This window comes from Bos javanicus, chromosome 22 (assembly GCF_032452875.1).
Source record: "Bos javanicus breed banteng chromosome 22, ARS-OSU_banteng_1.0, whole genome shotgun sequence".
Classification (NCBI taxonomy): Eukaryota; Metazoa; Chordata; class Mammalia; order Artiodactyla; family Bovidae; genus Bos; species Bos javanicus.
The window spans coordinates 11601982-11627277 of record NC_083889.1 but is presented as its reverse complement, the minus strand read 5'-3'; the positions used below and the strand labels follow the sequence as shown (position 1 = coordinate 11627277).

Below are 25296 nucleotides of genomic sequence, written 5' to 3'. Positions count from 1 at the left end.
GAATTGATGCATTTGAAGTGTGGTGTTGGAGAAGACTCTTGAGAGTCCCTTGGACTGCAAGGAGATCCAACCAGTCCATTCTAAAGGAGATCAGCCCTGGGTGTTCTTTGGAAGGAATGATGCTAAAGCTGAAACTCCAATACTTTGGTTACCTCATGTGAAGAGTTGACCCGTTGGAAAAGCCTCTGATGCTGGGAGGGATTGGGGGCAGGAGGAAAAGGGGACGCCAGAGGATGAGATGGCTGGATGGCATCACCAACTCGATGGACGTGAGTTTGAGTGAACTCCAGGAGATGGTGATGGACAGGGAGGCCTGGCGTGCTGCGATTCATGGGGTCGCAGAGTCGGACACGACTGAGCGACTGAACTGAACTGAACTGGACTGATGTATGTATATGGCTCTTTCTCCAGATACGGAGTCCCGTCACATCTTTGTACAATCCGTTCTCCTGCCACCCCAGAATCCCAGATTCCCTCAGTCTTCTCGAAAGACTTCCCAGGAGAGCCCAAACACGTCAAGGTAGGCTCTGTGGCATCTCGGAATTATCTCGGTCTCCCAGCCTGGGGGAGACAGCAGAGAAGGTTAGGAAGGGAGAAGAGGAACGAGAGGCCCCGGCGCCTCTTTCCCGGCTAAGAAACTGTAGGCACCGCTCCTGACAATTCGCCATCTGTTTGGTGGGCGGGCAGTGGGCAAGGTTGTAGGGAAAGGGACCCCCGGCAATGGTGAAATTTTCTTCAAGAAACCAAAGGTGCTCCTGCAAACCCGCCTGCGGTTTGGCAGTAGGTGGGGCTGCAAGTGGAAAGGATTCCTGTCTGCGTTTCTGCGTTAGGCTTCAGAAAAGTCCACCTCCCGGTAGGCAGGCGTAGGATACTGTGGGCGGGGCTTTGAGTGAAAAGACCCTCTGAGATCTAACTTTGGGAAGCTCGGTTTGCGGATTGGAGCGGGACCTCAGGCAGGCTCGCCAACCAGAGGTTGGCTGAGGCGGGGAGATGGGCGGGACTTTTAGAGGGAAAGGCCAGTCAGACCAGTAGGTCTGTGGGTGGGACTTAGATATCCGTGGGTCAGAAGTAAGGTCCCGCGCCTGCGTGAGCCACGGTCTGTTGGTTGCTGCCCTCTCTTCCTGGCTGGTTGAGAGTTTACCCCGCCGAGCTGCGCAATGCGGAGGCTGCAGGTGGTGCTGGGTCACCTGAAGGGCCGGCCCGCTTCGGACCCGGAGCCGCAGGCCACCCCGTGTTGGAGCGGCGCGCGGCGGGCGTCCGCAGAGGATGTCGTGGTGGTGCACGGGCGGCGCACGGCCATTGGCCGGTCGGGCCGCGGCGGCTTCAAGGTGAGGCACCTGGGCTCGAGAGCCAGGTGTGAGATGGAGGCCCGGGGTGGGCTGGGGTCTGGCTCCTCCGTTCGTTTCCTTTCGGCGTCGGTGGTGGCTTTGCGCTCGAGCTGTGACCGCTCTGCCCCTTTGGGGGAGGGCGAGGCTTTGGTAGCTGGGGTCCCGACTCGGGATCCTAGCGGTCGCTCTTTCGGCTGTAGGACACCACCCCCGACGAGCTTCTCTCCGCCGTCATGACCGCGGTTCTCCAGGACGTCAAGCTGAGCCCGGCCCAGCTGGGAGATATCTGCGTGGGTGAGTGCACTACCCTGGCCCTGCGCTCGATCCTCGCCTTCCCATCCCGTCAAAGCGCTCCTCAAACACCTCCCTCCATTCAGGCGCTTTCCAGGCGTCTTCAGTGAGGGGAACGGCGACGGACTGCACGCAGATAAGTGTAATGGTCTCCTTAGGGCTACAGACTCCACCACCCCTCCCACCCCTGCTTCCAGGCACTTTTTGTGCCGGCTCCAAGCACATTCTTCATATTAAGTATGATAGGAAGTAGGAATAGCAAGGGACAAACATTTTCACGCCAGAGTTTTGGTGCCAGGGTTTGAGAACACCCTAAGGGACAGGAGACTGGGTTTCTCTACCCATCCTGATGTACTGTCTATGCCAGGGTAGAACAGAGAGAGCATCGAAAAACCATCAAAGTCCAGCTTTGCAGTTAATAATTGAGAAACTGCCTGGGGGATTTGCAGCAGAGCTTGGACTTGAATCTAGGGCCTCTTGACCTTTAGTATAATCTTTCCCCCCACCTCTGCTTCCCACCTTAGCCTGGAACCTAACATTGTATGGTAAGAGTCTCATCACAGAGGTGCTACCCCTAGGTGGGGGATCACTGTGCAACCCCTGGAGTGTGAGTAGGTGGAGGACACTCAAGGAGGTGTGCATTTTCAGAAACACTTTCCTAACTGACAGGACTGCCTCCTCCGACTTCAAGCTTTGCACTACATTCTTCTTTCCGTGTTACCTTTAAAGGCAGGCGACCTGCCCAGAGTGTGCTGATTTGGAAAAGCAGGGTGCTTGGGCAGGGCACCGGGGGCCTCTCAGGACTGGATCTAGTGTCTGACCAGCACACGCTGCTGTGTAGCTGGCTCACGCCGCTCCAGACCTTGACATTCCAGTGGTTCTGAAGGAGGATTTGGAATGCCCTCGCTCTGGTCGTCACAGCCGTGCCTTAGTGCCCAGAGCACCACCTGGCACTGACTGGAGGTTTGCTGTCCACAGGAAACGTGCTTCAGCCTGGGGCCGGAGCGATCATGGCCCGAATCGCCCAGTTTCTGAGGTAAACTTTTCTGGTTCTTGCTCTGGGTTGACTATTCAGACTTGCTTGGGCTCCGGCCCCAGAGAACTCAGCCTGCTGGTGGGAGAAGATCAGGGTCTGGTGGACTCCAGACCCGAACACAGCCAGGGTGCTCAGCACCCTGTTTTTCTGGATGCCACCTTTCCCCCACTTTGAAAGGAGAGTGTGTTTACTAGTGCGGAGCCAGGACAAACAGCCTTTGGGCCTGGAGCAGAAAGTTCACTGTGGCCCAGTCTTTCTTAAGTTGAAGTCAACTTGTTGCTTTGGCTTTTGTAAGTGTGAACTTTGCCTGGATATTTACAGGTAAATATCCAGGTTGGCACACTGAAGAGAGCTTTTTAAATGCTAGTTGGGCAAGCTGGCGCCTCCAAAGCAGAGCTCATCCACAGAAACTTAGGAATGGGCCAGAACCCAAGGGTCACCCAGAAGGTACCCTGGTGAATTGCCCTTTACCTCTTGTCCTAAGATAGGGGAGGAGCTTTAAATTATTTTCCTGTGTAGATTTAAGAACCCCTTAGGTCTATAATCCCAGTTGCATGGATAAGCAACAATAGGAACATGAACTAGTGAAGGAACAGGAAAATGACAAAGAATGTGGAGACTAGGAGACATTCAGAGTGCTTAGCCTAGACTTCAAAAGATTCCTCGATCTGCCTCCAGATTTGCCTTCCAGTCTTATCTACCTGCCGCTGCTGCTTTAAGCCACCCTGTCTGCCATGCAGTACTGTCCCTGCCGCCCTTCTCCTCGCTAGTTAGACTCTGCCCAAACAGTGTCACCGTTTTCACCAGACTTCCCTGAGCACCCAAAGCTTAGCAAGAGGGCTTCTTTTCCAGTCGCTGGCTACGCGCTTCCTTTTGATGTGCTTTGCTGTCTTGCTCTGTTGCTGTAGATGTGGCTAGTTAATTCACTTTGTGTGTGTGGTTGGGTGTCCTCTCGGGCGCTGTATTATAAGCATGTCAGCATCCCTCACACTGAGTCAGTGTTTACCGGTCACTGGGTGGATTGGGTGAAGGGGCAGTACCTAAGCAGTAGGGTGTTAGGGGACCTGGGAAGGGTAAACAGGCTACAGGTGCCTAGGACATTCTCCACCCAAGAAGGTCTCAGCAAAGCCTGGCCTGGCCTCTAGTCGAAAGGTTCCCAACTCTGGTCACATGCTAGAATCAGCAGGTTTCACCCCGAGGTTCTGAGTCCATGGGTCTCGGGATTTGCGCAGGACTTTGTGCCCGTTCCCAGCTCAGATTACATTGGCAGAGGTGGCTCCACCAGCTTCTAGGGCTGAAACCCGTGTGAAAGCCTGGGGGAACCCACCCGAAGGAGGGATGTTAGAATACCTAGTACATGTCAGGGTTCTTTGTCCAGCTGGGGACAGCCTTTCCATAGAGAATGGTGGGAGCATACAGGCTGAGAGTAGGGATGGTTTCTGACCTCATATTTTAGACATTCTTTTTTTTTTTTAATTGAAGCATAGTTGATTTACAATGTTGTACTTCTACTGTATAGCGAAATGATTCAGGTACACATATGTTTATATACATTCTTTTTAAAAAAATATCCTTCTCCGTTACGGTTCATCATGGGATAGTGACTGTAGTTCCCAGTGCTGCACAGGAGGACCTTGTTGTTTATCCACCTTTATGTAATTGTTTGGGTCTGTCAGCCCCGAACTCCCATGCCATCCTTGCCCTAATCACCGCCCCCACCACAAGTCTGTTTTCTGGGCGTCCATTTCTGTTTTGAAGATAAGCTCATTTGTGTCGTATCTTAGATTCCACGTGGAAGCGATATCATGTATGTGGCCTTCTTTGTCTGACTGACTTCCCTCAGTGTGACAGTCTCTCTTCAGGTCCATCTGTGTTGCTGCATGTGGCGTTATTCCATTCTTTTTATGACTGAGTAATATTCCACTGTATACACCTATCGCATTTTCTTTATCCAGTCCTCTGCTGATGGACGTTTGCGTTGCTCCCATGTCTTGGCTCTTGTAAATGGTGCTGCAGTGAACACTGGGATGCATGTATCTTTTTGAATTATAGTTTTGAATGGATGTGGGCCCAGGAGTTGGATCGCCCAATCACACGGCAAGGCTAATTTTAGCTTTTTGAGTGCCCTCCATACTGTTTGCCCTGGTGGCTGCTCCAATTTACATTCCCACAAGCAATGTAGGAGGGTTCTCTGCACGCCCTAGCCAGGATTTGTTATATACAGACTCTTAAATTTTAATTTTTTGTTTTATATTGGAGTACAGTTGATTTACAATGTTGTGCTCGTTTCAGGTGTACAGCAAAATTATGCAGTTATACATATAAATATATTCATTCTTTTCCCATATAGGTTATTACAGATTATTGAGTCAAGTTCCCTGTGCTATATAGTAGGGCCTTGATGATGTATCTATTTTATATATAGTAGTGTGTATATGTTAATCCCAAACCCCTAATTTATCCCTCCCCCCACCTTTCCCCTTTGGTAGCCATAAAGTTGTTTTCCAAGTGTGTTTCTATTTTGTAAGTAGGTTCATTTGTATCCTTTTTTAGGTCCCACATACAAGTGATGTCACACATTTGTCTTTCTCTGTCTGACGTAGTGTGATCATCTCTAGGTCTGCCCATGCTGCTGCAAATGGGATTATTTTTTCTTTTTCGTGGCTGAACAGTATTGCATCGTATATACGTACCACCTCTTCACTCACTCCTCTGATGATGGACATTTTGGCAGCCTCCGTGTCTTGGCTAAATGTAAACAGTGCTGCAGTCAAGGTTGGAGTACATGTATCTTTTTGAGTTATGGCTTGCTCCAAATATATGCCCAGGAGTGGGATTGCCAGATCACTGTTAGCTTTATAAAGACACCACTATACGGTTTTCCATGGTGGTTGCACCAGTTTACATTCCCATCAGCAGTGCAGGAGGGTTTGCTTTGCTCCATGCCCTCTCCAGCATTTACTGTGTAGACTTTTTGATGATGGCCATTGTGACCAGTGTGAAATGATGCCTCATTGTAGTTTTGATTTACATTACTCTATAATAAGTAGTGAGGTTGAGCCGCCTTTCATGTGCCTCTTGGCTATCTGTATGTCTTCTCTGGAGAAATGTTTATTTAGATCTTTTGCCCATTCTTTGATTAGGTTTTTTTTTTTTTTTTAATATTGAACTGCATGGAGCTGTTTTTGTATTTTGAAGATAAATTTCTTATTCGTCACTTTGCAAATATTTTCAGCCATTCTGTGGGTTGTCTTTCATTTTGTTTATGGTTTCCTTTGCTGTGCAAAAGCTTTTTAAGTTTAATTTGGTCTCTCTCTTTTTTTTTTTTTTTTCTATTTTTACTACTCTGGGAAGTGAATCAAAGAAAGATATTGCTGCGATCTGTGTCAGAGAGTGTTCTGGCTATATTTTCCTCTAAGAGTTCTGTAGCATCTGGCCAATTAGGTCTTTATTCCATTTGTATTTATTTTTGTGTATGGTGTTAAAGGGAGTTCTAATTTCATTTTTTATTAATACATGGAGCTGTTCAGTTTTCCAAGAACCATGTGTTGAAGAGTGTCTTTTCTCCATTCTGTGTCCTTGCCTCCTTTGTCATAGATGAGGTGACCATAGGTGTGTGGGCTTATCTCTGGGTTTTCTATCCTGTGCCATTGATGTGTATTTCTGTTTTTGTGCCAGTACCAGAACTGTTTTGATTAATATAGTTTAGTAGTGTAGTCTGAAGTCAGGGAGCCTGATTCCCCAGCTCCATTTCTCTTGTTTTTTAAAAACACCATTTGTAGCGGTGCTCCACTGCACGCTTGTGTGTGTGGCTGCACTGGGTCTTGGCTGTGGCCTGTGGGGTCTTCAGTTGCCGCACGTGACCTCTCAGTCACGGCAGGTGGAATCTAGTTCCCTGGCCAGGAATCGCACCGAGGACCCCAGCACTGGGCCCAGGTTCGTTTCTCTTCCTCAAGATTGCTTTGGCTATTCAGGATCTTTTGTATTTTCATGCAAATCGTCATTTTTTTTTCCCTAATTTGTGAAAAATGCCATTGGTAATTTGACAGAGATTGCATTGAATATGTAGATTGCTTTGGGTAGTATAGTCATTTTGATAATATTGAGTTTTCTAATCCAAAAACATAGTATATCTCTCTTCTGTCTGTGCTATCTTTAATTTCTTTCATCAGCATCTCATAGTTTTGTAAGTACAGTTTAGGTCTTTTGCCTTCTTCGGTAATTTTAATCCTAGGTATTTTATTCTTTTTGATGTGATGGTATATGGGATTATTTCCTTAATTTCTCTTTCTGATTTTTCATTGTTAGTGTATAGGAATGCAAGAGATTTCTGTGTATTAATTATGTATCCTGCATAATTACTGATTCATTGATGAGCTCTAGTAGTTTTCCGGTAGAGTATTCAGGATTTTCTGTGTATAGTATCAAGTCATCTGCAAACAGTGATAGTTTTACTTCTTCTTTTCCAACTTGGATTCTTTTATTTCTTTTTCTTCTGTGATTACGTGGCTAGAACTTCCAAAACTATGTTGAATAAAAGTGGCAAGAGTGAGCTACTTATTTTGTTCCTGATGTTAGAGAAAATTCATTCAGTTTTTCACTGTTGAGAATGATGTTAGCTGTGGGTTTGTCGTATATGGCCTTTATTATGTTGAAGTAGGTTCCCCCAAGCCTACTTTTTGGAGAGTTATTATCATAAATGGATGTTAAATTTTCTCAAAAGCTTTTTTTGGATCTATCAAGATGATCATAATGGTTTTTATTCTTTAGATTGTTAATGTGGTGTATCACATTGGTTTGCATGTATTGAAGAATCCTTTGCATCCCTGGGATAAGTTCCATTTGATCATGAATTTATGATCCTTTTAATGTGTTGGTGGATTCGGTTTGCTAGTATTTTGTTGAGGATTTTTTTGTTGAGGATTTTGTGTTCATCAGTGATGTTAGCGTGTAATTTTCTTTCCTTTTTTCTTTAAATAGTCTCTCTCTCCAGTTTATTCTTTTTAAAAAAATTTATTTATTATTGGACTTACCTGCTGGTCCAGTGGTTAAGAATCTGCCACCAGTGTAGGGGACACAGGTTCAATCCCTGATTTGGGAGGATTCCATATGCTGCGGAGGAACTAAGCTGAATGCTGCAAGTGCTGAGCCCACGTGTCTAGAGCCAGTGCTCTGCAACAAGAGAAGCCATGGCAGTGAGAAGCTGCGTGCTGCAGCCAGAAAAAGCCCCCGCGCAGCAACAGAGACCCAGCACAGCCAAAAATAAATTAATTAAGAAATTTAAAGATAAATAATTCATTTTTAAAGAGTTTTAGTTTTGGCTGCGCTGTGCCTTCATTGCTGCGTGCAGGATTGTCCGTGGTTGTAGTGAGCAGGAGCTGCTCTTCATCACGGTGCGTGGGCTTCTCACTGTGGTGGCTTCAGTGGTTGTGACTTGGAGATTCCAGAGAGAGGGCTCAGTAGGTGTGGCCCACGGGCTTAGTTGCCCCACTGCATGCAGAATCTTTCCGAACCAGGGATCGAGCCCGTGTCCCCTGCATTGGCAGGTGGATTGATTTTTAACCACTGGACCACCAGGGAATTCCTGTAATTTTCTTTTTTTTTGTTGGTATTTGTCTGGTTTTAGTATCAGGGTGATGGTGGTCTCATAGAATAAACTTGGGAGTGTTCCTTCCTCTGTAGTTTTTTGTAAGAGTTTCAGAAGGATCGGTGCTAGCTCTTAATGTTTGATAGAATTCACCTGTGAAGAATTCACTTCTGTTTGTTGGAAGTTTTTAAATCACAGTTTCAATTTCAGTACTTGTAATTGGTCTGTTTGAATTTCTCATTTCTCCCTGGTTCAACTGGAAGGTAGTACCTTTCTAAGAATTTGTCCATTTCTTCTAGGTTGTCCATTTTATTGGTATATAATTGCTTGTAGTAGTCTCTTATGATCTTTTGTATTTCTTTGACATCAGTTGTAACTTTTTTCATTTCTCATTTTATTGATTTGAGCCCGCTCCTTTTTTCTGATGAGTCTAGCTAAAGATTTATCAATTTTGTCAATTTTGTTTATCTTTAAAGAACCAGCTGCTACTCTCATTGATCTTTCGTATTGTTTTCTTCGTCTCTATTTCTCCTCTGATGTTTATGATTTCTTTACTTCTACTAAGTTTGTGTTTTATTTGCTTTTCTTTCTCTGGGTGCTTTAGGCATAAGGTTAGGTTGTTTATTGGGGATTTTTCTTGTTTTCTGAGATAATCACTGTAAAGTTTCCTCTTTTGAGTGCCTTTGCTGCACTGCATGGGTTTTGGATTGCTGTTTTGTCCTTTGTTTCTAGGTACTTTTTAAATTTGCTCCTTGATCTCCTTAGTTATCTGTTGGTTGTTTAGTAACATGTTGTTTAGCCTGCATGTGTTTGTGTTTTTCACAGTTTTTCCCTGTAATTGATTTCTAATATCATAGCCTTTGGCTGGAAAAGATGCTTGATATGTTTTCAGTTTTCTTAAATTTACCAAGGCGTGATTCGTGGCCCCAGATGTGATCTGCCTTAGAGAATGTTCCATGTGCACTGGAGAATAAAGTATATTCTGCTGTTTTTGGATGGAATGCTCTATAAATATCAATTAAGTCCATCTGGTTTAATATGTTTCCTTACTGATTTTCTATCGGGGTCATCTGTCCCATTGGTGTAAGTGGGTGTTAAAGTCCCCTACTGTTATTGTATTACTGTCGATTTCCCTTTTTTTCTTAAAATTAAACTTTTTATTTTGAGACAGTATATTTAGATAATCACATGCAGTTTTAAGAAAGAATACAGAGACCCTCGCGTACTTTTTCCCCAGTTTCACCCAGAGGGAACATCTTGAAAAACTATTGTACAATTTCCCAACCATGATATTGACATTGATACCATCAAATTACAGAACATTTCCACTACCACAAGGCCTGTCTTATAGCCACACCCACTTTCCTTCTCACTCCTCTGCTCCCTGATCCCTGGCAACCACTAATCTCTATTTCTGTAATTTTATTTCAAGAAAGGTATATAAAGGGAACCACACCGATTGTAACCTTTTGGAATTGGCTTTTTTCACTCAGAATAATTCTTTGTAGATTTCATTCAGATTGTTGTGTCAGCAGCCTGTTCCTTTTCATTGCTGAGTAATATTCCATGGTACACAGGTAGGGCCCACCCTCCCCAGGGCTGCTGGACTGGGTACAGAGGTTAAGAGGGAACCTGGCCTCATCTTGAGGGCCTACTGTGAGCTAGTTTGTGTTCAGCACACAGCTGGAGCTTTTCAGAGGCGGTATTGATGCATTTCCTATCTCTGTGCCTCCTACAGCCCTTCTTGGAAGTAGAACATGTGAAATGCCATAGTTGTAGAATTTGGAGCAAAATGAATTTTGTGAACGCTCTTCTAATTGCAAACAGACATCTTTGACACAATCTGGGAAACTTGAACATGGACTAAATATTAGATTATTTAAGGGTTATTGTTATTTTTTGTTAGGTGTGACACTGGCATGCCAGTTATATAAAAACAATGTCGTTCGTTGGCTTGGCAGGTTGAACGGGTTACTAGTGAGAGGACACTGCATCTGGGATTTGCTTTAAGCACTCCAGCCTTGGGAAAGATGTGGGAGGGGGAGAAAGGAAGCACTGTTAACCAGTGTTGACAATAGAGGAAGCTGGGTGATTCGTATGTGGGAGTTCATTATAGTATTCTCTCTATCTCTGCGTGCGTCAGGACATTTCGTAAAAAAAGGCCTTTGAGTGTGCAGGGTTACTGAACCCACATTCCACAACTGGAGAAAGGTGATCTTGTCTTATCGCAGTGTCTGGTCTGTGGCTCCCATTGGTTTGTTTGAAGCCATTATTTAGCAGTCGTATGCCAGGAGACTCCTCGCTGGAACCAGTGTTGTGGAATCTCTAGCAGTGAATTGTATCAGCCTTGGTCATCCTGTCCCAGTGCTCTCTGATTTGCACGTAGGATTCTGTTCTTGCGGTGTCACCAATCTCTGTGGAAGAACTGTTTGCGGCTTCATGTAAGAATTATTGCCCAATCTGGGGTCAGTCCTGATTCCATCCCACATTCACTGGCTGTGTGACTTGCAGCAAGTCCCTTTGCCTCTCTGGGCCTCAGCTGCGTGGCTGTAAAATGGAGAACCTGGCTGTGATGTCCTGAGGGTCGAGAGTGGAAGGGCACCCTCCATATCCTGTCTGGCCTTGGGATGGGCCATATGGGGAGGAGGGTGAGGGTGGAAGTGCTTTGGCCGACTTGACCTACCGTAGCAGTTTCTGTTTCCTGAAAGCCTGCAGATGAGGCTCAGAGAGGTTAAGTGACTTGGCCAGGGCTTCACAGTAGTGGCACTGATGGAGGTGAGGTTCGAACCTGAGACTCTCTGGTACGGTGCCTATACCATGGTGCCTCTCACAAGCGGGTCAAGAGGACCCTCAGGAATCATAGGGAGGATTTGTCCTCCTGTGAGAGGTGGTAAGCTCTGTGCCAGCGTGCAGTCTGGTGATGGACTGTCCACAGGGTCGGGTCCGGCTGAGGCTGCCCAGCCCCTGGCAGGCCCCTCCCGCCTCCCACAGCGGCCGTGACCGAGGTGAGCATGTTTTCATGCTCAGTTTTCACTTTTATGGCTGTTAGCATTTGCTTTAAACATTGACGTCTTCCTGTGTTGAGTGCATATATATTTACATTGTCGTTATGTCTTCTTGGATTGATCCCTCGATTATTATATACTGTCTTTCCTTGTCTCTTGTAACAGTCTTTTCTTAAAAATCTAGTTTATCTGATATGAGTATTGCTACTCCAGCTTTCTTTTGATTTCCATTTGCATGGAATATCTTTTTCCACTCCCTCACTTTCAGGCTGTATGTGTCCCTAGGTCTGAAATGGGTCTCTTATAGATAGCATGTATGTGGGTCTCGTTTTTATATCCATTCAGCCAGTCTGTGTCTTTTGGTTGGAGCATTTGAATCATTTACATTTGAGGTGATTATCCATATGTGTGTTCCTATTGCCGTTTTCTTTTTTAAATATTTTTTATTTATTTTTGGCTATATTAGGTCTTCGTCTTGGCACATGGCATCTTCATTGTCACACGAGGGCTTCTCTCTGGTTGTGGTGCATGGGCTCAGTTGCCCTGTGGGATCTCAGTTCCCTGATCAGGGATCACACCCCATCCCCTGCGTTGGAAGGTGAATTCTCAAGCCCTGGACCCCAGGGAAGTTCCACGCCCCCACCTTATTGCCGTTTTTGTAATTGTTTTGGATTTGGTTTTGTTGGTCTTCCTTTCTTCTGTTCTCTTCTCTGGTGGTTGGATGACTATCTTTAGTGTTGTGTTTGCGTTGCTTTTTCTGTGTGTGTGAATCTGTTGTAGTTTTGGTTTGCAGTTCCCATGAGGCTTCGATACAGCAGCGATCTATATATGTACAAGGTTAAGTTGCTGGTTCTTAATTTCAAATGTACTTCCCATTTCCTTCAGTTGTACTCTCTTCTTCTCATGATTGCTGCTTTTTTTAAAACTTATTTATTCGGCAGTGTCGGTCCCTGTTGTGGCAGTGGGATTTTTTGTCGTGGTGCTCAGGCTCCATAGCTGGGGTGCGTGGGCCTAGTCACGCCATGGCATGTGGACCACAGATCGCACTCACATCCCCTGCACTGCAAGGCGGATCTCCAGCCACTGGACCGTCATGGGTGCTGGTTTTGCCATCCTATTTGTGTGTGGATGATTTCCTGTTTCTTTGTTTGCTTTTATTGGAGAGCTTTCCCATTTTTTTATTTTCTTGTTAGGGAATTAGCTGGTTTTGTGGTGCTGACTTCTCTTAGCTTTTGCTTGTCTGTAAAGCTTTTGATTTCTCCGTTGGATCTGAATGAAAACCTTGCTGGGTGTTCTTGGTTGTGGGTTTTTCCTTTTCATCACTTTAAATATATTGCTGTCTTCTGATCTGCATTGTTGCTGCTGATAACCTTACGGGGATTCCTTGTATGTTATTTGTTGCTCTTTTATTTTTTGCTGTGTTGGGTGCTGAGTCTTCCTTGATGCGTGTGGGCTTTCTCTGTCCTCAGCAAGTGGGGCTGCTCTCCAGTTGCATGCGCAGGCGTCTCTCGCTGTGGAGCACGGCTCAGGCTCCAGGCTTCAGTAGTTGTGGCACACAGCTCTAGTTGCTCCGCAGCATGTGAGATCTTCCCAGACCAGGGATGGGAACCCGTGTCCCCTGCATTGGCAGGCGGACTCCCAATCACTGGCTCCCCCAGGAAGCCCAGGCAGCCTGTCTTCTGATGGCTGGGTGGGGCTGTGTTCCTGCAGAGTTGGTTGTTGGGCCTGAGGCTTTCCAGCAGTGGAGCCTGCAGGTTGTTGGCTGGGCCCTGGTCTTGGTGCCAAAATGGGGGCCTCCAGGAGAGCTCACACCAATCATATTCCCTGGAGGTTCCACTGTCGTTGTGCTTGTCCTGAACCTCAGCCAGTGAGCTGCAGCCACCCTTTGCCTCCCCAGGAGACCCTCTAAGGTCACTAGGTGGGCCTCGCCCAGGTTCCTGTAAAGGTGCTGCTTTAAGCTGGGCCCAGTGCGCATGAAACCGGCTGTGTGCCCTCAGAGAGGGGGTCTCTGTTCCCCCAGCCCTGTGGAGCTCCTGCCCTCAAGCCCTGCTGGCCTTCAAGGCTAAATGATCTGGGGGTTCTTCCAAGGCCAGCCCCGCAGACTGTCTTGGAGGGCTCTTTTTATGTGGGAACATCCTGTGTAGTCTGCATGTGTTTAATATTTGTTGGTGCGAGAACTCTCTTTATAGTATGTCTGCCACCTCTTTCCTCAGTGTGTGCTGGTGCTGTCCCCTCTGACAGGGGGTGTGACTGATGCAGGGAGCAGAGCCTGTGCTGGGTATTGATCAGGGCCTCCTCTCTGCTCTGTGGTTGCACCGGCCTCTCAGGGCGCGGTCTGCTCCCTAGGTGTTGGAGTAGAGGCCCTCAGACCCCTTCCTTAACTGTGTGTGTGATATGCGGTATGAGGCAGCGGGGTTGGAGCACCCCCCTCAGAGAGAAACCACTGGGTATCCCGTTCCGGAGCTGTTCACCGTGGGTGTGCTCTGCTGTCACCTTTCACCCGTGCGCGAGCTCTCAGATGACGCCATTGGCACGTCTCTCAGCCCCATCGTAAGTGTGGGAATGCCACAGTTGGCCCTGGTGTCTCTCCAGTGTTGTTTTCACCAGGCCACCAGCATCCATCCACTGAAGTCAGGGCCCAGGTTGCAGTAATTATGGATCTGGACTGCCTGGGGGTGCTATGGAGCAGCTCAGACTCTGCCCTGGCCCCACCTCAGCGTGTGCGTGTCCACAAAGTTCTCAGCTGCAAAAGCTAGACCTGTCTGGGCTGCAGGAGATGTTCTGCAGGCACTGAGTTCACAAAGCCCATTGTTGTTCAGTCTCTCAGTCGTGTCCAGCTCTGTGACCCCATGGACTGCACCACACCAGGCTTTCCTGTCCTCCGCTATCTCCCGGAGTTTGCTCAAACTCATGTCCATTGACTTGGTGATGCCATCTCATCCTCTGTCACCCTCTTCTCCTCCTGCCTTCAATCTTTCCCAGCATCACGGTCTTTTCCAATGAGTCTGCTCTTCCCATCAGGTGGCCAAAGTATTGGAGCTTCATCTTCAGCATCAGTCCTTCTAATGAATATTCAGGGTTGATTTCCTTTAGGATTGACTGGTTTAATCTCTTTGTTGTCCAAGAGACTCTCTCAAGAGTCATCTCCAGTACCACAGTTTACAAGCATCAATTCTTTGGTCCCCAGCCTTCTTTATAGTCCAGTTCTCACATCTGTACATGACTGCTGGGAAAACTATAGCTTTGATTATACGGATCTTTGTCAACAGAGTGATGTCTCTGCTTTTTAATATGTTGTCTAGGCTTTGCTTCCAAGGAACAACAGGTGTCTTTTAATTTCACGGCTGCCGTCACTGTCTGTAGTGATATCGGAGCCCAAGAAAATAAAGTCTGTCACTGTTTCCATTTTTTCCCCTATTTGCCATGAAGTGATGGGTTTGAATGCCATGATCTTATTTTTTTAAATGTTGAGTTTTAGGCCAGCTTTTTCACTGTCCTCTTTCACCTTCATCACGAGGCTCTTTAGTTCCTCTTTGCTTTCTGCAATAAGGGTGGTGTTGTCTGTGTATCTGAAGTTATTGATATTTCTCCTGGCAGTCTTGATTCCAGCTTGAGCTTCGTCTAGCCTGGCATTTCACATGATGTATTCTGCATATAAGTTAAATAATCCCATCGTGGGGTGTAAATCTGCTGTTCATGCCGCTGGGAGGAGAGATTGCAGCTCTTCTTCCTTAGTTGCACAGCCTCTGAGGCTCAGCTGTGGTTTCAGCCCCACCTCTGCATGTGGGTCACCCTCTGGTCCCTGCTCCCAAGTCTGCCCCAGAGCACGTGAGCCCACTCCGGCAGGGAGGGGCCTGAGAGCCTGTCCTGGCTGGAGCCCTTCCAGGTGTCTAGGAAGGTAGGGTCGCCACTTGGGAGAAAGGCTCAATGGTGGCCCCACCCTTTGCACATCACTCAGCAGTGGGGCTTCGCTTGTATAGTGATCCCGGCTTCCTCCGTGAGCGTTCTCAGTTGCAGAGCTCCTCACTCCCACCACCTCAGGCTGTCTCATGGCAGCCAACGGCAGTCCTCTCCCTAGGTCTGCTTTCCACACCCAGCCCGTGTGCACCAGTGGACACGTGTCTCAGGCTGGGGCGCAGAGGGCTGGGTCAGACCATCTGTGCAGGTCTCTCCGTCCTGCCTGCCGGTTGCTGTGTTCTCCTCCGAGTTTCCGAAGATCCCCTTCTGCCCAGCTGATCTCCCTGCCATTGAGGGGGCTTCCCCACATGCAGGAACCTTCTCTTCTTCAGCTTCACCCTCAGGGGTGTAGGTTCCATCCCACTTCCTCTTCCTTTTCCCTTCTTTCTTTTTTCCTACCTGGGTATGTGGTGGATCTATCTTGCCTCTCATCCACGTGTCTTTTTGAATTCGAGTTTTGTCTGGATGTGCACCAAGGAGCGGGATTCTTGGATCAGATGGCAACTCTATTTTTAGCTTTTTGAGGCACGTCCATACTGTTTTCCATAGTAGCTACACCAGCTTACATTCCCACCAACATTGTAGGAGGGTTCCTTTTCTGTCCACCCTCTGTGGTATGTGAAGTGATACCTCGTTATACTTCTGACTTGCATTTCTCTAATAATTAGCGATGTGGAGCCTCTTTTCCTGGGACTGTGAGGCCTCTGTCATACTGTAGACATTTCTTTTGCACTGGTTCTCTGTCCTGGCCACAGGCGTATTCTCTGTTCTTTAGGGCAGCAGTCTCCAATCCTTTTGGCACCAGGGATCAGTTTTGTGGAGGCCAGTTTTTCCACGAACTGGTGTATGGGGGGATGGTTTCAGGATCATTCAAGCACATTAAATTTACAGTACACACTATTTCTATTATCATTACACTGTGATGTATAATGAGACCATTATACAACTCACCATAATGCAGAGTCAGTGGGAGCCCTGAGCTTGTTTTCTTACAGCTAGACAGTCCCATCTGGGGGTGGTGTGAAAAGCGTGTGTTGCTTCTGTCCGGTCTACTCCATAATCTCATGTAGGTTGCTGTCACTGCAGAAAACCCTGCCTCATAAAGATTAGATATTGGAAATGGAAGCAGGTTTTTCAGCGCTTTGGTGGAAATCTCAGGATATTCTGCCTCGATTTGAATCCAGAAAGTGTGGAGATTTGAAATTGTCTGAAACATGACTTTTAAGGCCACCATCATTTTCAGTCTAAAGCAGTTGATCCTCTTCTAGCACAGCCAAAGTCAATTTCCCTGGCTTATTCACAAATGGGTTGTGGATCCATTCCTTCCCAGTTCGGGGGTCTTTTGTGGTTGGGAAGTAATGCTCAGACTCTCTTGAAAGCTGAGATAGGTGATCCTGCAACAGCTGGGAGAAGGAAGGTGCTGGCTCAGTCTGTTTCAAAATTTCTGCTAATGGTTGAAAAATCCCAATGTTCACCCATTGCCCACGTAACTCCAGTTTGGCTGTGAATGCAGCCACTTTATCTGCCAACTTGAACACAGTTGTCATTCTACCCTAAAATGACAGATTGAATTCGTTGAGTAGGTTAAGTATGTCACTCAAAGTAGGCAAGTTTTGTGATCCACTCTGCGTCACTGAAATGTGGTGACTTTTCCTAAAAGAAATCTCTGGAGCGGCTCTTGTAACTCTGGCCAGGGATCTTGTGTGTAAGACGTGTGTGCTCCGAGTCCATCTCCTCAGAGAGTTCTGTGCACAGACATGAGTTGTGGCAAGCGCTTTAATGTGGCTGATAACTGTAATCCCGTCTCAGAACACTGCTAAGTTCAGGTGACTTTTTCACATAGCCAGCATTTCCCTATGGAGGATGTGGTGTGTAGACTCACATTCAGAAGCTACCTCTTTGACTTGAGTAGTGAAACCAGAAAGCCATCCAGTCATGGCAGCTGCTCCATTCATGCATGACACAAAAAGACCAGTTCAGTTTTCCTGGTATGTAATCAAAGATTTGAATCGTTCTGCAACTGTAGTGTGGTTGGCAACGAAAGGGCACATAACATATCCGCATACACATCCTCCTAAAAAACAGATTGCACAGACAAGCTCTGTTGCCTTGTGGTCAAAGTCAATAGACTCACCAACCTGGTCTGTGTACCTCGGGGAGTCATTTATCCTCTTTAACAACTGTGTTGGGCTCTCCTGGTGGCTCAGATGGTACAGAATCCACCTGCAATGTGGGAGACCTGGGTTTGATCCCTGGGTTGGGAAGAGTCCCCTGCAGGAGGGCATGGCAACCCACTCTAGTATTCTTGCCTGGAGAATCCCATGGATAGAGGAGCCTGGCGGGCTGCAGTCCGTGGGTTTGCAAAGAGGCAGACACGACTGAGCGACTAAGCACGGCACACAGCACAACATCTGCTGCTATTAATCTTCTCATCAGTTTGTCTAGTTATGGTGCTGTCTGAAAGAGGAACACGTGCCACCATTTAAACTGCAGCCTCTCCTCTAAAAGTTCACAACAGATGTCAGGCAGGATCAACTCTACCAGTAGAGCAGGGCTTCTTAACTTTAGCTGTAAGGTTAGCCACTATGAATGATGCTCTCAGTATAGGTCCGTTTGATGAAGTGAGTGGTAGCCTTCAGCAATTGCTTCTGTTCTTCATGTTTTTTTTCTTTGTAAAAATGCCAAAGGCTTGCCTGTCTGTCTGTAATGTTGGTTGCGCTGGATCTTCGTTGTTGCACCCAGGCTTTCGCAAGTTGTGGGGAACGGGGTCTACTCTGTCGTGGAACAGGGGCTCCGGGCACATGGGCTTCAGTAGTTGTGGCGCACGGGCTTCGCTGCTCTGAGGCATGTGGAATATTGCTGGACCAGGGATCAAACCTGTGTGCCCTGCATTGTCAGGCGGATTCCTACCCACTGTACCACCAGGGGAGTCCCAAAGGCTTGGCTTTTAATGCAGGGTGCTTGGTCTCCATGTGGAAAAGCAGTTTTGAAGGTTTTTTAGCTTTGTTGGATGGCTGGTCACCACAGTTACAAAGCATGCTTGGAAACTGTGAGTCACTTGTTGTAATGAACCCATAATTTAATTAGGGCTCTTGGTATTTTCTTTTAAGTGCAGCTTTCATTTTTGTCGGCAGTCTTAAGCATCTTCTGCTCTCTCATCATTGGGTCTTCTCTCCTTTTAAGAAGCTCTCCAGCGACGTTTGCTTTCTACTCATTTTGGCTAGGGTTAGCTTGTGGGCTTATGAAAACTGAGACAGGTGCATAGTGTGGGAAAGAGGCCCAGACGGAAGTGGTCAATAAAATAATGGGCGAGCCACAGGTGGACTGAAGTGTCAGATTCTGACTTAAAGCCTGCCACCAGATATGGCTTAACTGTCGCTTGCCACTCACTGATAGGGCTCTGATATGAATCTGCAGCTGATTTGTTATGGTCCGTGTGTGGTCAGACCTCTCTGCTAATGACAGATGTGTATTTGCAGCCACTCCCCACCCTAACCTCACTGACTTGCTCCACCTCAGATTGTCAGCCATTAGATTCTTAGAAGGCGCGCATAGCCTAGATCCCTTGAATGCTCATGCACAGAAGGGTTTGAGCTCCTATGAGAATCTAAGGCTGCGGCTGATCTGGCAGGAGGCGGAGCTCAGGCAGTAGTGCAGGCGATGGGCATGGCCACCAGCTGCCACCCGCCTCCTGCGGTGCCCAATTCCTAACAGGCCAAGGACCGGTACTCACCCATGGTCTGAGGGCTGGAGACCCTGGCTCTAGAAGAAAGAGGGTTGTACAGTTTCTCTTTTGAACCTTCAAAGCCAAGACAAGACCCAGCCAGCCTTCTCTTGCCTTTGGGCTGAGCTTGGCCTTGGCTGAGGAGAATCACTGGATGGAAGGGCATGTGCTTGTGGGGCCTGGGGCGCAAGTGCCTGCAGAGATGGGTTTGCCCAGTGTGAATCGCCTGGAGTGCGGGCAGGGCTGCCTGTTTGTTCCCCTGGTCTTTCTGTCCGACCTCCCCCCAACTCCCCTACAAAGGGGCAGTCAGGCTGGCCAGGAGCCCGGGCCTGCTTTCCCTGAGCGCTGGGCAGAGAGAGGGGGGCTGACTTTCTTGCTTCCTGTTTCAGTGACATCCCGGAGACTGTGCCTTTGTCAGCTGTCAATAGGCAGTGTTCGTCGGGGCTCCAGGCGGTGGCCAGCATAGCTGGTAAGTTGTGACTGGGTAGGCACCCGTGGCTACGACCTGGCCTTAGTCCTGGCTCCATGGGTTTGGGTCAGCAGAGTCCTTGCCTGCAGGGCAAGTAGTAATTTCTGAGAGGACTGTACCCACAGAAAGCATGGAAGAGAGCCCCCCACTGCAGCCCCCAAGCCTTTTCTGAGCATTCCTGGCTCTCCATCTCGGAGGCTGGGGCTGAGTCCCCCTTAGAGACCAGGTGGGGAAGAGGCTCCCCCGTTCCCAAGACAGATGGACTCTGGGGAAAGATGTTTATAAAATGCTTTTGTTGCAGGTGGCATCAGAAATGGGTCTTATGACATTGGCATGGCTTGTGGGTAAGAATTTCTTTCTGCGGGAGCTTATAAACTAACTTGCAACAATGAAACTAATGTTCTCTCCTGAATTCTCAGAGGCTATGAGTTCAAGCTTCTCCCTCCAGCCCTTTCAGGCAGCTGGCTGCCAGTTGGTTCCTACAAATTCTGCTTAGAATCAGCCCCAGCTCTGGCTGTTTGGGAACCGCTCACACCTCTCAACACCAGGGGAAACTGGCTTTGAAGAGCCTTCTTTTCTTGGAAATCTGTCAGGCTGGAGATGTGGGCAAGCATTTTGAGAAGACACAGTACTGGGTTCCCATCTGTGGCAACCCTTGTTGATTCATGATGGTTGCTGAGAATGGAAAAAGCAGTTTTGGTTCCCAAAAGCCCAGGACAGCTGCCTGCTCTAGAACTAGTTTGTTCATTTAACAGGCTGTCTGCCCCCTCGCCCTGTCCAAGGTGGAAACTCCCACCGCCTCCTGGGCTCTGAGGGACACGGTCAGATCTGTGGTGCTTTGGTCCCTGTCAGCTGTGACTCCTTCAGCTGCAGCCCACGGAGCCCCACGTGTACTGGGCGGCACTCCAGGGAGGGGAGGCTGGGGTGGCATCTGGTGCTGGGAGCACAGGCCCCTTCAGGGCTTCGGCAGGCTTGAGGGGCCAGCAGCCCCAGGATACTGACCTGCTCCCTCTGCCTCTGAGTTCCTCTCCAGAGCATTTCTTCATCGGAGCCCTGCTGGGCCATCTTGGAGCTGTGCCAGTTGGCACTGGCTGTACTGCCCGTGTCAGCAAACCTAGAGACCACATCTCGGGGACTTTGGTGGGGCAAAGGCCACTGACCAGGCTGTCCCCGGGCTTCTCGCTCTCCCACTGGACGATGGATGGGGGTGTGTGTGGACTGAGGAGAAGGTTGGAGCCTTCATGGGTTTGACGGGGAGTTTGAGTCCCCAAGCACGTGAAAGACCAAATTACAGTGTTTGAGGGTTTGGGCCAGGACAGTCCCCCGTGTCACAGGTTGACTGGTCCTCAGACTTTGCTCATGACGAGTGGCTCAGGATATTGTAAGTGGCAGTGGGCTCTGGAGCCCGACTACCTAAATTTGGTCCCCACTGACAAGTTAACTCAGCTTCTCTGGGCCTGGCATTGCTCACAGCGCTCTTAATACTTGGGAGGATTTTTCAAATAGTGCTGGGCGCATGAAAACCATGCAAAGTTATATGTTACCACCCTTTGAAGCCTTATATTCTGCCACCTCCTGGAAGCCCTTTGTGACCACACTAACTTGAGATCTCAGCCTTCCCCTCGGCTCCTGGCACCTCCTCGTCCACACAAGTCAGCTTGCTCTTTGACATGCGGCTTTTAGAATATTGGTCTCTTCTCTCTTCTGGATCTGTGGCCCCTGAGGTCAGGGCCTGGGCTCGTTAGACATGTTTTCCCCACTGTGGCCAACGCTAGGCCGCTTTCCTTGGGAACTGCCCCTGGCTGACGGAGCAATTGTCTTAGGGAAGTGAGGCCCTGCCCAGGCACGTGGACTGTGCGGTGGTCTGGGGGTCGGGGTGGAGGCGGGGCTCAGCAGCCCTGCACCCCCAGCTCTGCCTGGCTGGCCCGGGGCTCCCTGGCTATTTCCCAGTGCTTGCCGGCACCCAGCTGTCTGTGGGGAGCCTGCTAATCACCTCCTCCTCCTCAGGGTGGAGTCCATGTCCCTAGCTGACAGAGGGAACCCTGGAAATATTACTTCACGCCTGGTGGAGAAGGAGAAGGCTAGAGACTGCCTGATTCCTATGGGGTGAGTACCTGCCTCAGCTCCCTGCCTGGCCTGGAGCAGGGCTTCAGGAGCTTGGATCCCCTTGTGGCCCCCCAGCCTCTGGCCTGGCTTGCTCTGAAGGGCCTCTGGGGATGGGACTTCCTGAAGCCCCCAGTGCATCTGTGCCCCTGGGTTTCCAAGCATGGCCCAGACTATCACCCCCACTCTAAGGGGCTCAGTCACACAAGGCCTGATGGCAGCTGCACCTCAAAACCTTGGCCTCAGGTTGAGGAATCGGGAGGCATTTGCACACCAGCCATGCCGGTGAGGGCATTGGGCCCTGACAGGGTGGCGTCAGAGGCGCCATAGTTGCAGAGCCGCTGAGCACTGCAGCCAGTGCCACCCTGCGGCCGTGGGCAGGGAGTCCTGGCTCCACAGGACGTGTGAGGGGATGCGCGGCTGCCTCCACAGCCGGGGACCATCTCTGAGGGAAGCCTCTCTGAGGGAAGCCTGGAAAGCCAGAAGCCTGGGCCAGAGGCCCTGCTGTGGCGCTGGCCTGTGGGGGGAGGCTGCAGCTCCGGGGAGCAGAAAGCTGGCTGTGGCCTCCCATGGGGACCTGGGAGTCCTCGTCTCCTCACAGGAAAGCAGTTTCCCTTGAGGTGCAGGAGAAGCTGGCCAGGCCAGTTGGCGCCACACCCAGGCCCTCCTGTGTGCTGGTCTCTGGTGTACACGCTTAAAGTCCCAACTACGGTGACTCCTGCCTGTGCGCCTGGTGTCACTGAGACACAGGTCTCCCCGCCCCGTCTGCAGCCCCGGGCCCCACACAGACTCAGTGTTCCCCGTCTGTGTTCTAGGATAACCTCAGAGAATGTGGCTGAGCAGTTTGGCATTTCGCGGGAGAAGCAGGATACCTTTGCACTGGCTTCCCAGCAAAAGTGAGTGCTGTCTGGGGTGAGATGCTGAAAGGGCTGGAGAAAGAGCTTTTGAGGCTGTTCTAAGTGGGCTTCCCAGGTGGCGCTAGTGGTAAAGGACCTGCCTGCCAATGCAGGAGACATGAGACACCGGTTCGATCCCTGGGTCAGGAAGATCCCCTGGAGGAGAAAATGGCAACCTTCTCCAGTATTCCTGCCTAGAGAATTCTATGGACAGAGGAGCCCAGCAGGCTACAGTCCGTGCGCTTGCAGAGTCAGACACGACTGAAGCAACTTAGCACACAGGTGGTGTCAGATGGAGCCGCCCTAGGCTACTGCTGGGCAGCAAGTGGTTTCTAAGCCTCCCCCCCAGGCAGGGAGGTGGGCCAGGGATGGCGCCACCGCGCACTTAGCGCTACGTCCCATTACAGTCTTAGTGTCTTTCCGCCTGTACGTGGCTGTGGAGGGAGTGGTCTCCAGCCAGGTGGGCCTCTCTGAGGCAGTGGTTCTTAGCCACTTGGGTTCAAACTCTCACTAGAGAGTCGGGTAAAAGCTGTGGCTTCTTCCCCTGGGAATGCCGCTGGGCCTTTGCATATGATTGCAACAATCACCCTAAAATGCCTTATGCTTTTACACTGTTTAAATTCTAAGGTTCCTCCAGTAGTTTAGTGTATGTCATTTTTATTATTTTTAAAATATTTATTTGGCTGTGCTGGCTTTCAGTTGTGGTGTGTGGGATGTACTGACCAGGGATCGAACCTGGGCCCCCTGCAGTGGGAGCACGGAGTTGTAGCAGCTGGACCACAGGGAAGTCCTATGTCGTTATAAATATGTGGAAACAGGAAACAGATGGGATTGGGCTGGTGGGAGGGAATGGAAAGTCCACGGAAGCCAGCACGAATATTCCTGGGACTCCAGCCTCAGGTTGGCTTAATCCCTCTTGGGTGAAGGGCTCAGAGGGGAGCCCCCTGCTCAAACCTCCCCCTTGGAGGATCTGGTAAGGCTGATGGCCAGAAAGGCCTGTGACGCCTGGGCTCCCCCTCCTTGGGTAGTAGGGGGCCACACCAGGCCCTCTCCATGCTCCCCTAGGCAAGTGTGTTCCTGCACTTAGCAGCCTGAGCTTGCACATCTGTCCCAAAGGGCAGCGGGTGGGGGCGTCAGGGAGGGACCCCAGGAAGGAAAGTAACCCCATGTGAGCCTGAGCCTGGCTGTCCACGGTGCTGGCAGGGCAGCCAGAGCCCAGAGACAGGGCTGTTTCCAGGCCGAGATCGTGCCTGTCACCACCACGGTCCGTGACAACAAGGGCACAGAGCAAAGCATCACCGTGGCCCAGGACGAGGGCATCCGCCCCAACACCACCATGGAGGGCCTGGCCAAGCTGAAGCCCGCCTTTAAGGATGGGGGCTCTACCACGGCTGGTGAGACGGGGCTGCTCCACACTGGGTGTTCTCTGGGTGCTGGAGCCACCAGGCAGGGTGGATGGGGAAGGTGTGGACCACCTCAGCATGGCCCCCAGGCCCCCCTAACCCTGTGCTTTGCCTCCAGGAAACTCTAGCCAGGTGAGTGATGGGGCTGCTGCCATCCTGCTGGCCAGGAGGTCTAAGGCAGAAGAGTTGGGCCTTCCCATCCTTGGGGTCCTGAGGTCCTATGCAGTGGTCGGGGTTCCACCTGACATCATGGGCATTGGTCCTGCCTACGCCATCCCTGTGGCTTTGCAGAAAGCAGGTAAGACAGCTCCTTCACCCCCAAGATTGAGATCCAACTCCTGCTTCTCGTGCTGTTGCTGCCTGAGGCAGGTGGGGGACAGGAGCCTGGTGGTCCTGTGGGTGCTGCAGAGTGAAGAGGGGTGAAGACCAGCACCCCGACCCCCAGCCAGGTTCCACGCACCCATCTTGAAGAAAGGCAGACATAGCAGGCAGCCTACAGGCCATGGATGGGGCAGGGCCCCTGGGGAGACTGAGGATCCCACTAAGGGGGCCGCTGGGTCAGCTCAGGTCTTTCCCCCGGGCCTGCAGGGCTGACCGTGGATGACGTGGACATCTTTGAGATCAACGAGGCCTTTGCTAGTCAGGTGAGCCTTTGTTTTGCAGTGTGGCCTGGGGCCCCCAGTTGGAGCCAGGGGGCGAGGGGCAAAGGGGACCAGAGAGGGGTCCACAGCTGATGCTGCACCTCCCCACAGGCTGTGTACTGTGTGGAGAAGCTGAAACTCCCCCTTGAGAAGGTGAACCCTCTGGGGGGTGCAGTGGCCTTGGGCCACCCGCTGGGCTGCACGGGGGCTCGACAGGTCATCACGCTGCTCAACGAGCTGAAGCGCCGCGGGAAGAGGTGAGGCTGGCCCCGTGGGGGCGTCAGGGGGAGGTGTACGTACCCCCACATGCTCCAAGCTGAGGAGACGGGGGATCCTGGCCTGCTGTAGGCATCTGTCACCCTGTGTGCGCGCCTGGGGGGCAGGCTGGGGCCCACACGGCCTGAGGTCTGGCGTCCTCTGGGCCCTGGTGCACCCAGCTCAGCCTTCCCGGCGAGAGCTTGGTGGCCGAGCCTCCACCCCACCTGTGTGTCTCCTTCCCCAGGGCCTACGGGGTGGTGTCCATGTGCATCGGGACTGGCATGGGAGCCGCCGCTGTCTTTGAATACCCCGGAAACTGACGGCGGCCAGGGCAGAGGTGCGGCTCCCGCAGCAGTGCCACACCACAGGAGGGATAGCAAGTCAAGACACCCGAGCTGCTGTGAGCACACAAAACACGAACAGATGCCCCAGCACAGGGGCGGGTGCGGAGACACACCCAGCCCACAAGGCCGCCGTGTGGTCCCTGGGGGCAGACGCTGTGGAGGGGGAGTGCCGCAGACACAGTAAACGCGCGGTCTCACCTCAGTGCCTGTGGTTCTTCCGCAGGGCCAGTTCTCACTAGGCTGGTCCTGCCTCT

At 50.1% G+C, this 25296-nt stretch overlaps 1 protein-coding gene across 2 annotated transcripts; it reads left to right on the top strand.

Moving 5' to 3' along the window:
* Positions 1-1032: 1032 nt before the first annotated feature.
* Positions 1033-25244, top strand: ACAA1 (acetyl-CoA acyltransferase 1). Of its 2 annotated transcripts, XM_061395932.1 has the most exons (12): positions 1033-1328; positions 1529-1622; positions 2598-2655; positions 19318-19397; positions 19699-19741; positions 21405-21503; positions 22316-22396; positions 23600-23790; positions 23918-24097; positions 24388-24443; positions 24552-24697; positions 24943-25244. In XM_061395932.1, exons 1-12 carry the CDS (start codon positions 1158-1160, stop codon positions 25016-25018), a joined length of 1275 nt encoding a protein of 424 aa, XP_061251916.1. In that variant the 5' UTR covers positions 1033-1157; the 3' UTR covers positions 25019-25244. The 2 variants fall into 2 exon arrangements, with proteins under 2 accessions (XP_061251916.1, XP_061251917.1); XM_061395933.1 differs by lacking the exon at positions 24552-24697 and having other exon boundaries at positions 1048-1328.
* Positions 25245-25296: the final 52 nt, after the last annotated feature.